The sequence below is a fragment of the Panicum hallii genome, chromosome 9, assembly GCF_002211085.1.
Source record: "Panicum hallii strain FIL2 chromosome 9, PHallii_v3.1, whole genome shotgun sequence".
In the NCBI taxonomy this organism is placed as follows: Eukaryota; Viridiplantae; Streptophyta; class Magnoliopsida; order Poales; family Poaceae; genus Panicum; species Panicum hallii.
The window spans coordinates 58,653,145-58,668,610 of NC_038050.1; the positions used below are offsets into that span (position 1 = coordinate 58,653,145).

The 15,466-nt window shown below is 47.1% G+C and overlaps 2 protein-coding genes and 1 pseudogene across 2 annotated transcripts; 2 read left to right on the forward strand and 1 right to left on the reverse strand.

The window, feature by feature from the left end:
• Positions 1–1,638: 1,638 nt before the first annotated feature.
• Positions 1,639–2,868, reverse strand: LOC112873239 (3-oxo-Delta(4,5)-steroid 5-beta-reductase-like). Its single transcript, XM_025936245.1, has one exon. The coding sequence runs from the start codon at positions 2,866–2,868 to the stop codon at positions 1,639–1,641; it is 1,230 nt and encodes a 409-aa protein (XP_025792030.1).
• A 2,050-nt stretch (positions 2,869–4,918) lies between these two features.
• On the forward strand, positions 4,919–6,445 carry LOC112874863 (3-oxo-Delta(4,5)-steroid 5-beta-reductase-like). Its single transcript, XM_025938426.1, has one exon. It carries the CDS (start codon positions 5,040–5,042, stop codon positions 6,228–6,230), a length of 1,191 nt encoding a protein of 396 aa, XP_025794211.1. The 5' UTR covers positions 4,919–5,039; the 3' UTR covers positions 6,231–6,445.
• A 2,820-nt stretch (positions 6,446–9,265) lies between these two features.
• On the forward strand, positions 9,266–12,234 carry LOC112873240 (annotated as a pseudogene).
• The last annotated feature ends 3,232 nt before the right edge of the window (positions 12,235–15,466 follow it).

A 15,466-nucleotide genomic window follows, 5' to 3' on the forward strand; every position in this document is an offset into this window, starting at 1 on the left:
GTTTCACGCCATTTCCAACGTCTTGGAAACGAGTTAGCAGAGTGTCATGGGGATGAAACCGGTTTCTTCTCTTCCCTCATTAAATCAGTGCCACGTTATCAAAAATGCTGATATGCTATGTTAATTAATGCTATAAAACTCGTCATGAAACCTTATTATGATTAACCTAACACAAGCAGCCCGCTAATTTACGGTTGGGCCCCATACGGTCAATAGTCCGCCCAATTCCTTTGCATGTTCAGCTCATGTGCCCGGTCCCACCGTTACCAGAATTTCATACCCTCACGTCACGTCACGTCACCTCGTCTTTGTATATTATAAAAAAAACTAGCCTAACTTATATAAATAAAAAATTAACCAAACTTATACAAACAATTTCAAATAAAATTTTAAGGAAAAAATTGAAATAAAAAACTCTGAACAAAAACATTTAAAAATTTGTACTAGAATATTTTAAGATCGATAAATTTTGGAAAGAAAAGTCGTGGTGCAAAATTTTTGTACAAGCAAAAATTTAGGAGCCAAAAAAGTCCAATAAAAAATTCTGAGATAGAAAAACTTGGAGATAAATATTTTGACACAAAATTTTAGGACAAAAAAATACTAAAGAAGAAAAAAAGGTTGAAGGCAAAAATTAGAACACATGAACGTTAGAAAAGAGAAGGTGAAAATGGAGCGGGAAGGGCGTGCGCGGCCCACTAGCCCCACGAGCACGTGTGGCACATCCACCGCTGCAAGCAGTCGACCGCAAAACCAGTATTTGAGCAGAAAGTGTAACACATCATCATATAATTCCTGCCAAAGAGAGGTGAAGCAAGGGAAATATTTCCGTCTCACAAGAAAATGCTGCGCGAACACAAAAATGCAAGTAACCAGGATCGGTGGCTACTCACTGAGAATCAGCTATCAGCTGTTTAATCTTCTTTTTTTTCGTGAACGTGCCTGAACACGTATTTCATTAAAAGGTTTAATCTTCCTCTTTTTACCTTCCACTTTTTTAAGGCAAAAACAATAATCCCAAACAAAGCAAGATTGTCGTCGAGAATTGATAGTTTCAGTTAACAGTAATTCAGTGTAAGCATTCAGACAACTTGTTTCCAGTTAGAGTTCAAACAATTACATCCTACCAAACATTGTGAATTGATAGTTTCAGTTTCAAATAACAGGTTAAATGAAGACCTATAGCTGATTTCTGGTGCTAAATATCTTTCCGAATTAATTGCCAGATTTTAACTACCAATCAGTAGAATAAGAAGATCACACCATATAGGCTACTCCCCAGACATGTTAATGACATGTTGTCATTGCATTGCAACTCCTGTTACTCGAGAAAATAATCACATGCACGCAAATCTACAATCACGCAGACATGAAACAGGACTTTTTTTTTGGCTAAAAACAGCACTAAAAGGTGAGAAGAATGCGCAAATAACTGTCACAAAGCAGAATCATAGAGGAGCTAACATCATTCGTGAGGGAAACATTGATCTGTTGATGATTCCATGATCATAACACTTTCACCTTGAACACCTTCCTAACCATGCATCACCAGCGGTGCATAATGTGAAACTAAGTTTGATTAATGTAAACTTGACTAGTGGCCAAGGTAATCAAAGGAGAATGACGCACGCTCTATCATCAGGGGACAATTCCACTGGCCTTCAACTTCGTGATCCATGTATCGAAGGACCTCACAGTGTGCCGGAAGCCGAAGAATCCAAGCTCCTTGCTCTTGTTCATGGTGTCCACCTGTTCCTGGTCGGCGTTGAGCACGGCATCCACGGACCACCAAGTGGTGGTGTCGTCGAGCTTCGTCTCCAGGAGCCCATTCTCCCTGACGATCTCCGTCCACACGGCCTCCTTCCCGGCCATGGCTTCCTCGAGCTTGAAGCGCTTGTCCTCCCCGTCGTACCCGGACCACTCCACAGCGAAATGCTTGGCCAGGGCCGGCCACAGCTGCTTCCACTTGAAGACGTCCCCGTTGGTGCAGTTGAACGCCTCGTTCTTGCATCTGAGCTCCAGGGCCGCCCAGAGCGCGTGCTCGGCGACGAGCTCCGCGTCCGAGGCGTCGCTGAATCCCTCCCAGGCGACGCGGGACCCGGGCCAGCGCAGCGCGGCGCCCTCCTTGCGGCAGATGGCAGCGTAGACGCAGAGGCTGGAGACGACGTTCCTGCCGCTGCGCGAGGAGAAGCCGAACACGGTGGCGGGGCGGTGCACGGACCAGGTGACGGGGGCGCGGTCGCGGCGGCTGGCGACGAAGCCGGGGAGCTCGATGAGGAGGACGTCCTCGAGGTCGGGGTGCTCGAGGCGCGGGAGGTCCTCGGAGTAGGGGCGCGTCGCGGAGGTGGTTCCCATCACGGGGTCGAACGGGTCGACGAACTGGTCGCGGCCGGTCTGGAGGCAGACGTGGGCGAGCGCCGGGCAGCTGGGGACGACGGCGGAGAGGACGTTGCGGAGCATGGCGCGGTTGGTCTCGCAGGCCACGGCGTCGGGCGAACCGCGCTGCGGAGACCATGCGGCGTAGAAGACGTGGGTGATGTCGGCGAGGGGCGCGAGCGCCGCGGCTACGGCGGCGGCGTTGGCGAGGTCGACCTGGAGGCTGACGACGACGGCGTTGGGGCTGGAGGTGGAGGCCGCTGACCCGGACGTGCACCAAGGCGGGAGCGGGCGTCGGCAGAGCGCGTAGACCTTCCATGGCCCTGCGGGGGCGTCGGTGCTCTGGAGCATGTCGACGAGGGCGGCGCCGACGGTGCCCGTGGAGCCGACGACGAGCGCCACGTTCGCGAACGCGGGGGCCGCGGCCTCGGTGTCGGCCGCCCTGCGCTCCTGGACCGCGCCGTGCTCTCCTGTCCAGCACCACCGGATCATGGTCGCCGGCGGATGGGAGCGTCGGCGACCGGGTCTAGGCCCTCGCAACCCGTAGATATATAGTTTTCTGGTACGGAGTCCATCGCTGTAACCACGTCATCCTACATTCCCTCGTCGCCATCCTTGCATGTAGGGTGATCGGTTGTTAGACACGATCAAGCCGAGGCCTCTTGCTCCATGTAGATGTACTACTGCATACAGAGATGAATCCAGTTAACACTGAACACGTTGGCATATCGTGTCCTCGGGCAAACTCGATCTCCCCTCCATCCTCCGCTGCTCCCAGTTTGCGATGATGGCGGGCCAGTCTTCGTGCAGCTCGTCGTCGTTCCACAGCTCCGGCCACCATCGCCATGCTCAACATCCATAGCCACGTTCCTGTTACTCTTGAAATGGACGAATCCAAACTTCCGGCGGTGGCGCACCTTCTCTCGAAGCTTTCTAATTACGTTTGCGATAGCGTTATTATTACAAAGAATTCTGAACCAGCACCTTATCGTTTGCCACGCGTAATTTAATTTGGTGATCTACGTGCATATTGTGTTCATGTTACCACTTAAGTTACCACTTGATTTGCCTGTGCGATACTATTTAGGGATGTAAACGGATATCACTAATATTGTATTTATTTTCCTATTTTCTATCGGATTTGGATTCGAACACGGATAGACTCGGATATAAATAGGAACGTGCATTGCATATTGTGCAAGTGTTACCACTTGATTTGCCTGTGCAATACTCAAGCGGTCAAGCCGAGATGCATTTGTGCCAAAAAGTGGTGGTGGGGGAATGCAGAGGTAGTTCGTTCATTCGTGAAGATATAATATGGGCTGAAGTACTTTCCGAGTCCATGGAGATATATGGGCTGAAGGCTCGAGGCATGGCTTGGTTTGGTCGGGCTGGATTTAACTGGGCTGCGTAAAACCAGATTGATCAAGATTGAACAAAGCCGTCGTCGCTTGGACTGAGCACGACATTTTTTTGAAAGTCCCGAGCTCAAACATTCATACGTGAATGTCTATAGCTAATGGTTACAAGATGCACTAATGGTTATAAGAGTTTTTGGACTCTAAACTTCAAACGAGGATCTTACAATATAAGAAGGAAAACTCTAAAATAAAGAAAGAAATAAAGAAGATTAAGCCTTCTCTTCGTCCAAGTTTCATCTTTGTACACTCTTAGTGCAGCACCAAATCATCACATCTATCGTCTTCTTATAAATTTGACGTCCGAATCGTATGATGCCGCTGAGGTAGCAAAATCAGACCGAGAGACCTCCAAAGCGACGCTCCAAGAAGAAAATGACGACATCGTCACCTCATCCAGCAAGCTTAAATTAAATTTTTACCCGGAGATCCACCGACGATCGCAAGAAATACCATGACAACACGATCGTCAGCTAGTAAGTATTCACCATCTTGTGCGTCCCGTCCCGGCCACCAGTTTCTGCCAAACTTCTGCAGCAGACACCAATCAAATCCTGGGCGCCCGTTCGCCCAAGCGTCGTTGCCGCAACCCAAGAATGGACGGTGGACGACGATGCAATGAACCTCGATTCCACACTCGTTGCAGACGACGTATCGACACGCAGACGGTGGACGGGCGATGTAGTTTTGTGCCGATGCTACCTGAAGAAGAGCTACCGGTAGCTCGTAGCTTGACCCAGAGCTTGTCAATTCAGGGGAGATGACTTGCTGCGAGCTGCCCGAAGAAGAACAGTCGGCTCCGTCTGTAGCCCACAGCTGGGCCTGCGCTTGCTTGGCAGCTCACGGGATGACCGCTGCCGCCTCGAGAATCCATGTGTGGGAGGATACCCTTGTCCTTGTGCAAAACCACCCCCCACGCGGGCACATGGTTCTTGCTGGGCCAGGGTTCCCTTTCCCTGGAAGGCTGGAACGCTGAGGCCTGAGGTGGCTGCGCGCAGAGTCGAGAGGAGAGGAGATCCGAATCGGCGCACGGCAAAACGCCCGCGGGCAGCTCCAGCGCAGCCAACAACCCGACCCCAATTATTCACCCGGGCCCAGCAGCCAGCCGAGTCGAGTCCAGCACATATCCAAACCAGACCGCCTCCCTGCTCTGCTCTTCGGCTCTTCTCCTCCCCGACCCGACCGATCCCCCCGCCTCCCTCCCCTCCAACCGCGCGGCGGCCGCCGGATCCACCCGGGGTCACGATGAGCTGGTGGTGGACCGGCGCGATCGGCGCGGTCAAGAAGCGCCAGGACGAGCAGGCGGCGGCGGCGGAGCCCGCCTACCAGAGCGTCGCCCTCGTCGTCGGCTCCACCGGCATCGTCGGCACCTCCCTCCTCGACATCCTCCCGCTCGCCGACACCCCGGGCGGACCCTGGAAGGTCTACGCGCTCTCGCGCCGCCCGCTCCCGCCCTGGTCCCCGCCGCAATCCCCCGCCGTCGCGAACCTCCACCTCGACCTCGCCGACGCCGCCGCCGTCGCCGGGGCCCTCGCCCCGCTCACCGACATCACCCACGTCTTCTACGTCGCCTGGACCGCCCGCGGCACCGAGGCCGAGAACCGGGAGGCCAACGCCGCCATGCTCCGCAACGTCCTCTCCGTCGTCGTCCCCAACTGCCCCGCGCTCGTCCACGTCTGCCTCCAGACCGGCCGCAAGCACTACGTCGGGCCCTTCGAGGCGCTCGGCAGGGTCGAGTTCCCGGACCCGCCCTTCACCGAGGACATGCCGCGCCTCGGATGCCCCAACTTCTACTACGACATGGAGGACGTCCTCTTCGAGGAGGTCTCACGCCGCGGCGGGGCCGTCAGCTGGTCCGTGCACCGGCCCACCACCGTCTTCGGGTACTCCCCGCGGAGCGCCATGAACGTCGTCGGCAGCCTCTGCGTCTACGCCGCCATCTGCAGGAAGGAGGGCGCCAAGCTGCGGTGGCCCGGGTCCCGGGTCGCGTGGGAGGGATTCAGCGACGCCTCCGACGCGGACCTCATCGCCGAGCACGAGATCTGGGCCGCCGTCGACCCGTTCGCCAAGAACGAGACCTTCAATTGCAGCAACGGTGATCTCTACAAGTGGAAGAACCTCTGGCCGATACTGGCGGACCATTTCGGGGTCGAATGGGCTGGCTACGAAGGGGAGGACAGCAGGTTCAAGCTCGAGGACGCCATGGCCGGGAAGGAGGCGGTCTGGGCGGAGATTATCAGGGAGAATGAGCTTACGTCTACAGAGCTCGACGAGATCACCAATTGGTGGTTCGTCGATGCTGTGTTGGGTGTCGAGTTCGAGCATTTGGACAGCATGAACAAGAGCAAGGAGCATGGCTTCCTCGGCTTCAGGAACACCGTCAACTCATTCAACACATGGATCGAGAAGCTCAAGGTCTTCAAGATTGTTCCATAATTCTTCCCTGCAATTTAGGTCTCTGCTGTTGTTTCACATCATTCAGCATCTTATTATCTTGCTCGTTTATCAAGTTCCAGTTCGTTTGTAATTTAGTTCCATTTCATACAATTTGCTATCTTTGCCAGGTTTGCATGTTGTATACTGTTGTATATTAGGGCCAAATAAAGATCAACACATTGCAAATAAGTTATTCTTGTTCACCATTAGTTTCATTGAAATTGTTAATTGTGTGGGTATTGAATCACTAACTGAAATTTTTCATTACGAGCATTGCTTTATCTGTGAATCGGTTGATTCAGACAACAGGTTTTACCTGCTGCACATTCTCGTAAGTTGTAACCCTGAATTGCTAGTACTTTGTTTGTGACCGTCAATTGTTCCTTTTGTCAGTAAATATGTTATTAGAGATCAGCACATTGCAGATAAGCTATTCTTTTTTAGCACTTAGCAGTAGTTTCCCCGAAACAGTGTTGGCACTGAATTACCGATTGAAAATGTTTTCACTAAGATCATCACCACTCTTGAAATTGCTGTTATCGTTAACTATCAATTTTGACCCCATCCCGTCTTTGCATCCTTTGAAGTCTGAAATGATAGTTGTTCTTTGTTTGCTAGTATTATGCGTCTGTTCCTTTTGCTGCAACATGCTGGAGATGGTTCTACATGTTGAGAAGTCACCGAAACCTTTCGCATCAGCATTAATCAGTGTCTTGCTTGCCTTCAAATCTTTATGCTTTCTTGAATACGGGAGCAATCAGAGTAGCTGATGACACCGGCGGCAGCAAGGGGGGCTGTTTGAATGCCTGCCTAGGACGCCGCGCCATGCCACACCTTATGGCGGTTAGGCGCGGTGTGGCGCCTAAGGCAGGCAACCAAACAGCCCCCAAGTCTTTTCTGCCACACATTTCCAGGAATTTGGTATCTACAAGCAACGATGTCACTGATCAGAGTCATACAAGACCAATATCACCTCGGACGCTCCATCTTTTCAGTGCAGTTTTTCCTTTGCCGGGATGGGAAAACCTTGGGCACAGCTTGTATTTCAGCTATGCTCGTCAATCATCATGGTTCACTTTGTCGCGGGCTTCATTTTACCTCGAGCTCAAGGAAGGCACGTCTTCTCTGTTTGGTCTTCTCTGTTTGCTTATCCTCATTGGTGGTTGCTAGCATCTTTCACAACTCAACTGATTGGCTCTTGATTGAAAAATCTGATTTTGGGGCCCAGTTCTGCGTCCGACGAAGTAGAAAGAAACACGGAACAGCTAGGCTGATCTGCCCTCTCCAATTCAATCATGGACGTCGACCTGTTGTTGATCAAGTATTCTATTCTGCAACAGAAGCTCACGTTGCCTGGTTTGCATTTTTTTTTCTGCCCTTCTGGATGGAGATGGATGACCAATAATCCTGATGGAGGACGGCTTTTGGGAAGTGCTGCTCTCTGTCTCTCTCTCCAAGTCTGCAATTCAGTCCTCACGTGTCGATTTGCCACGGCACTTGTTTCCCATTGTTATAAAGTTGCATCCCGAAGAAGAGGAAAAAAATTGCAGGGAAACTCTGCCTTGAATTGCTGTTTCTGCGCTAGGATTAGATTTTTTTTTTTGAGGGGTGCGCTAGAACTAGATACAGGCTCAAATGTGGAGCATCGCAAAATGTTCCTGTTTTCGGGCCAGACAGGCAACTGGGCTGGATTCATTAAGCCCACCTGCATTGGTTGCTTTTTTAGGCCCATTAGATGTTTGTCCAAGTTCCTCTCGAAGAAAAAAAAAGATGTCTGTCCCAGTCGTTTTGAGTTGCAGACGTACAGGGTAGTTTTAAATGGAGTGCTGGGACATATGAAAAAGGATTACTAATGTGTGCCTAGGATCAACCATTTCTGGATTTATTTTAAACGAACCGCTCATGAAATTCCTATTGGATCAACCATCTCATAGGAATTCCATATGATGAGCTTCTTTTTTTTTATTCTAAAGAGGCATACAAAAATTTCCGTACAGGATTGCATTCCTACCTACATAATTCTTTTTTTATTTTCCCTTAGTTTGGTTTTAGACTTTTCTTATGAAAAATAGTGACTTCTCCTACAAATAACTTTTTTCTTATGAAAAATAGTGACTTCTCCTACAAATAACTTTTTTCTTTCTTCTCATCCCCAATGATGATTCGATCACTTCCACTTTATTTCCACTGGATCCTCTTGTAAGTTACCACAATAGCATCACATAACAAAACCTGTTGGAAACGATGAATTTACAAATATGAAGATGAGATTAAATCACGGCAGACGGTAAGCGTCAGACCCATTTTCCCTCTCGCTCTTTCCTCAGTCACGTTACCGTATTTGGTTAGCAAAACCAGAGCTCCAATCCGGTCACAATTGAACGACCGACCTAGCTCGTTTTTATCACACACACTCTGTATACGAATTGTCAACCAGTTTTGGTCTTAGAAAATCTGTATTCGCAAGGTGACCAAAGAATTTTATTCTTTCTTTTCCTGAAACGAAAGGTGATCAAGATAGCAGTAACGGCAAGGCGAGCATTGCAGCTCATGGCCATTGTGAGGTCGCTAGACTCTCGCAGTCGCATGGGGACGCAGACTCAAAATGGAAATGGAAATGGAGGATGGAAGGTGGTCATAAGCAATCCAAGTTTTCGTTTTTTGGAAATACGTTACTCTCGCTCTGTTCCAAATTATAATTCACTTTACCTTTATCTAAATAAAGTGATTTGAACCCTTTAGTCTGCTGGTCATAAAGATGTGCCGAAACTTTTTCCCCCTCGTTTTTCACATGTGCTATTGCAATCTTTCAATGCTGAATTGAGAGCTTTCAATGCGGAGTGAGACTTTACAACGAACCTATACCTAAACGTTACCATCAAACAAATCAATTTCTTTTCCAAAAAATAAATAAGCCAGCTCATCAGTTCCATCCAGAAAAGCAAGCAAGCAAATCACCGCAATTTCTTTCAAGGAACAATCAAACAAATCTCTAGGTATCCCTCTGCATCCACCGAAGCATCAATTATTCCGTGACAACACGTGCTGTGCAGCGAATGAGCATGAGCTGGTGGTGGGAACGCGCGGTCGGTGAGGTGAGCAAGCGCCGGGGCGACCGCGCCGCCGCGTCCCACCGGTCCTTCCAGGTCCAGAGCGTGGCGCTCGTCGTCGGCTCCACCGGCGTAGTGGGCGCCTCACTCGTCGACATCCTCCCGCAGCCGGACACCCCCGGCGGGCCATGGAAGGTCTACGCGCTCTCCCCCCGTCCACCCCCGCCATGGTACCCATCACGTTCGCCCTCCTCCGTCACGCACGTACACGTCGACCTCACCGACTCCCCCGCCGTCGCCGAGGCCCACGCGCCGCTCACCGACATCACCCACGTCTTCTACGTGGCCTGGTCCTCGCGCCCCACGGATGCCCAGAACCGGGAGGCCAACGCCGCCATGCTCCGCAACGTGCTCTCCGCCGTCGTCCCCACCTGCCCCGCGCTCGCCCACGTCTGCCTCCAGACCGGCACCAAGCACTACGTCGGGTCCTTCGAGGCCATCGGTAGGGTCCCCCTCCCGGAACCGCCCTACACCGAGGACATGCCGCGCCTGGACTGCCCCGACTTCTACTACGACCAGGAGGACATCCTCGTCGACGCCGTCTCCCGGCGCGGCGGCGTCAGCTGGTCCGTGCACCGCCCCAGGCTCATCCTCGGGTTCGCCCCTCGCAGCGCCATGAACGTGGTCTGCAGCCTCTGCGTGTACGCCGCCATCTGCCGCTCGGAGGACGTCCGCGCCGTGGTCCGGTGGCCGGGAACCCGTGGCGCGTGGGAGGGGTTCGACAACGCCTCCGACGCGGACCTCGTGTCGGAGCAGCAGATTTGGGCGGCCGTCGACCCGATGGCCAAGAACGAGGCGTTCAACTGCAGCAACGGGACGTCTACACGTGGAAGCTGCTGTGGCCGGTACTCGCCGGACGTTTTGGGCTGGAGTGGGCGGGGTACGAGGGGGAGGAGAACCGGTTCAAGGTCGCAGAGGCCATGGCCGCACTATAAAAAAAAGATATTAGTAAGAGCGGGTAAAAACGTAATTTTAGGTACAATGTGGTACCCTATTTCTCGTAGCTAAAAATACAATTTTTAGAGGCGTGTAACACGTCCGTCCCTAAAAATAATTTCTTGAGGCGGACCACGAAGAAATTATTTTATAGGGGCGGGTCACGGCATGGTCCGTACTTAGAAATCGATTTGTAGGGGCGGGTTAAGACATGACCCATCCCTGCAAATTGATTTTCAGAAAACGAAAAAAATTAAAAATAGCAAAAGAAAAAAGAAAAAAATATTGCAGCGAACCAGCCACCACCACAAGCCCCTATACTATCGAGTTACAATTTTTTATAAAATATACACACTTGCATCACCCGGGGTTTGAATCGCGTGATCCGTCTCCAGAAATCGATTTGTAGTGACGGGTCACCGCATGACCCGTCCCTACAAATTGATTCCCAGAAAATAAAAAAATTAAAAAATATTGAAGATAGCAAAATAAAAGAAAAAATATTGCAGCGAAACAACCACCACCACAAGCTCCCGTGCTATCGAGTTACAATTTTTTGACGAAACATATATACTTGCATCCCGAGTTCGAACCGCGTACCTCTAAGCCTCGCGCGTACCTTCCTCTCCACCACACTATACAATCACTCATAAATCTATAGGATATGTTATTCTATTATATTAACTCTGAAAGTGATTTATAGGATGGGTGACGCCATCACCTGCCCCTATAAATCATTTCTAGAGGCAGGTGACGCCACCACCCGCCTCTAAAAGTATTTTCCAATTTTATTCCGAAAATTTATTTAAAATCTTTTACATATAGCAAAAGAAATAAAAAAGGTGAAACTCTGCACCATGGTTACTATGGTTACTATGAGTTATAGATAAAAAAATATGTCAAGTATATTTTAGTGTATATAAAGGTTAAAATTGTTGAAATCTCAAATTATGACTTGATTTGTATAAGATACTATATAGTCATAGCCATACGTAGGATCACAATATTTTTTTAGACAACTAAATGATGTTAAATGAAAAACTTATTAACTACAAAGTTTTAGATCTAATCATTCTCTATAATTTTGATATAAAGTTTTGACTTCATCCGAGATTAAATGAAAACGTTATGAATTTTTTTACGTGGAACTATTTTTAAGGTGGGTTATGACATCACCCGCCCCTAAAAATATATTTTTAGAAACGGGTGATGCTATTATCCGTTCCTATAAATACCACCATTTTTAGGGACAGCTGGTGGCATCACCCGCCTCTAAAAATGATATTTTTAGAGGCGGATGATGCTATGACCCATCCCTGAAAATAATATCCATTTGAAGGGGCGGGTGATGGAGTAATCCGCTTCTAAAAATACTTTTCTAGGAGCGGATCGGATGCTAGAGTACCCCTGCTGCAGGAGCGGATTACTTTTTGACCCGGTTTAAAAAAAATAATTTTTGTAGTAGTGCCGGGATGGAGGACGTCCGGGCGGTGATCGCCAAGGAGAACGAGCTCGTGGAGACACAGCTAAACGAGGTCGCCAGTTGGTGGCTCGTCGAAGCGCAGTTCTGTCAGTTTGGAGCTAACCGGGCCTTCCTGGACAGCATAAACAAGAGCAAGGAGCATGGGTTCCTTGGCTTCCGGAACACGGTCAAGTCCTTCAACACGTGGATTGACGAGATGAAGCTTCACAAGATTGTGCCACGATGTCTGTTTATGATGTTTATCTAGAAATATTATCAGACATGGCTATGCACAACAGTTCACATGATCAGCAAGAGAAGCTGTCATGCTAATAATGTGCAAAAATAAAAAAATCAGAAAACCAGGATTGATTATTTGTGTGTAGCAAAAAGAACATCAGAAAGACTAAAACCTGAACTTCGATTACACATCTATCTATAACATTCGATTGACAGTGATATTATCATTTCAGATGATCTGTATGTGACTATGTGAGAGAAATATATATATATATATATATATATATATATATATATATATATATATGCATGAAGAATAAATGTTGTGAACACAAAAAATAGCAGGGTATTATCATCATCCGTGAGAAACATAGAATAGTGTTAAACCATCATATTAATCCGATAACCATCCAAAAAATATGATTTCATAAGTTATGAACTCGATAAACATGTACACTGATAGGAAGTAGTAAAAGAATTGACTATACGTCCCATAGTACAAATTAGCAATTTCTAGATATTGATCTAGTCTAAGTGCTTATAGAGCTTCCTCATGTCATTGTCCCTAGGGACAAATTCAGAGGCGCAAGGAACATCGTCCATGAAACTAAGTTTATCAGCATAAAAAGAATAGCTCTATAGGAATACTAGATTGACAGTCCTAAGTTTGTTGCAAAGTCAATTCAGCTTAACTGTGTCTCAGCCTAAATGTAAACAACATATTAAATTGAGTAATCGAAACATAGATTAGAGGATGCTGCAGGTGTAATACAGGCACCACAAGTCGATTCTCAGCCTCGAGTAGATCAGAGGGTTTCATTCCCTTCCAATGCACGAAATACCCCTTCGGGGTGGAGGTGATCATCAAATCGCTGGCAACAAAACAACCCAAAGCCCCCCGACGTGCGGTGGCTTCAGACCCTCCAAGTTGGAGCAGACAGTCCAAGTCCTTCTCTAATGCAGAAGAGAGGGACTCGGACATGTCGGCCTTCTGGAGATCAGTGGCCAAATTGCGTAGACCGAGTCGTGATCGGCTACGCGAATCCTTAGATTGGAACAAGTCCAACCCAAGGAAAGTTGATGCAGCGCCGGATGAAGTCGCGCCGGAAGTAGACTCCACCTCAATCCTTGCAGCGGATGCATGGATTGATAAGTCGTCGAGATCATGAACGAACTTGTCAAGGTTGCTGCGAGGACCCGCCGCGGGAGTTTTTGGCTTCATGTCGATGAGGAATCGACAGAAACTGCCTGCACCATCTGCGATGCAGACCCACGAGACAAAAACAAATGTCGTGCTTTGAGAGGGAACTGACCTGGTGAACTAGAAAGATGCCATCGAGTTCGCCGGTGGATCTTCGATGCGCTCCCCTACCTGGCGCGCTAGCTGTCGGTGTTTTACCGGCTGCCCACCTAGGGGTACGCCCAAGGTGGTAAGTTTAGGTGAGGAGACGCTGAGATCAGAAACTCGAAGGTGCAAGGAACACAAGACTTAGATAGGTTCGGACCGTGAGGTGCGTAATACCCTACGTCCTGTGTGGTGGTTTGTATTGCCTTGGGTGTAGAATAAGATGTTTTGAGGGGGTCCCCGCGAGGTCAGGGTTACATGGATCTAGTCAATACTAGCTAAGGAATCGTACCAGAATATATCTCGAATAGATTCCTTCTGTGTCGACTAGCTTTATCTCCTACCCAAACGAGTAGAAAATAACTTAAATAAGAGATAAGGCGGGCTTTATCTCTTAATCCTGTTTAAACTACGTTATGTACACAGCTCCGTATCCCCGGGTCTGACAGGATGCTATACACGCAAACAAAAAATGTGTAGAAGGATAGCACCAAAATATAACACAATCAACGCGTTTCTCATTTTGAATGAAAAACTCAAACATAAAGCAAAACCATATGACCCTATCAAATTGACCTCGCATAACTAAATTGTGTGGGGGTGCGACATGAAACCACTATAAAAAATTGGATTAGCTAGTTGCCCCTCCAAAATAGCGAGAACACCGTCCCCCATGGAACCCTCAAATCCCAAAAAAAAAATAAACAGGTTTGCAAGCCGTACTATGAGAAACCAAAATCCCAAAGCAAATATAAGAATCAGCAGCTGCCTTGCGAACAAGGACATAGCAAAAGGGCAAAACAAAGGCTAATAGATATGATTGACACAAAAATCTCTATGAATCAACCCACGCAAAAATTCCATGCAAAAAGTCCATCTACTGAGGCCGACCGACTGAGAACAGAAGACATCATTTGGAATCAGCAAAAAGAAATCGTGGATTGAGAAGGGGGTGGACGGCCGGTCCCTAGGATGGCCTCACCTCTCCGCTCCAGGAGATGGGTATGAGAAAATGAGAAGACGACTTTGAGAATGAATTTGATGTGGATGGATCCGTTGGGTGTGGCTCCTGAAAATAAAATAGCCTATTGCTTACTTATGGAGCTGGATTGTCAGCAACAAACACAAAACAAAACCTGGCAAGATCGAGATTGGACGGGCGCTAGTGACAAAAGGAGATGATCGGATGTGTAAAAAAATCAAGTGATGAGGATGGAAGAAACACTCGGGTATTGTTTAGCTTTTCTCTTTTGTTATTTTTTCTAGTTGTTAGTCCTAAAATGTAAATGGGTGAACGTCGCATTAATATTAATGGCATACTGTGAGAAATTGGTACCCATTAATAAGGAAGAGTTAAAAGAAGCCACCATGTTTGCCGATAAAGTTTAGAAATTCTCATTTAATCTAAGAAATAGAAATATTTACATTGTTGGATTTTATGAACTTCTAACGATCTAGACAAAATCAAAGAGTCCATATCAAATACTATTAATAAATATAATATAATTTTGGAACTAAAAAATTAAGACTTGATAAAAGAGCCGAATACGATCATTAAATAGCAAAATTAGAAATTGAAGAAATAAAAAAATTAGGACTTAACCAAAGAATTTATGTTGGAAAAATATAATTATTAAATAGATAAATTTAGAATTAACAAAAAATAGCACGTGACAAAAGAGTACATGCTGAATGCCATTAGTAAATAGTTAAATTTAGAATTCAAATATTAAAGAAATAATATTTGATTAAATAATAAAAATTGGTAGTTTGATTTCTGTTGAGTTTAGGAAGCAAATTATGTATGTAAATTGGCTATGTGGAATAAAATTATTTAAGTAATGTTTAAAAATATAGATTGAAATTGCTACAATAACAGAAAAAGTAATAGACAACATTGATTTTTACGAGGACATAATGGTTTAAATTAATTCAAAGAATTTGTTGAATACAATAGTTTTGAAATTGCTACACTAACCGAAAAAAGTAATAGACAACATTGATTTTTACGAGGACATAATGGTTTAAATTAATTCAAAGAATTTGTTGAATACAATAGTTTAACTTGAAATTAATACAATATAAGTCTGTAGTATTATATATGAATTTGGATGGAAATATAAAAAAATAAAAGGTCCATGTA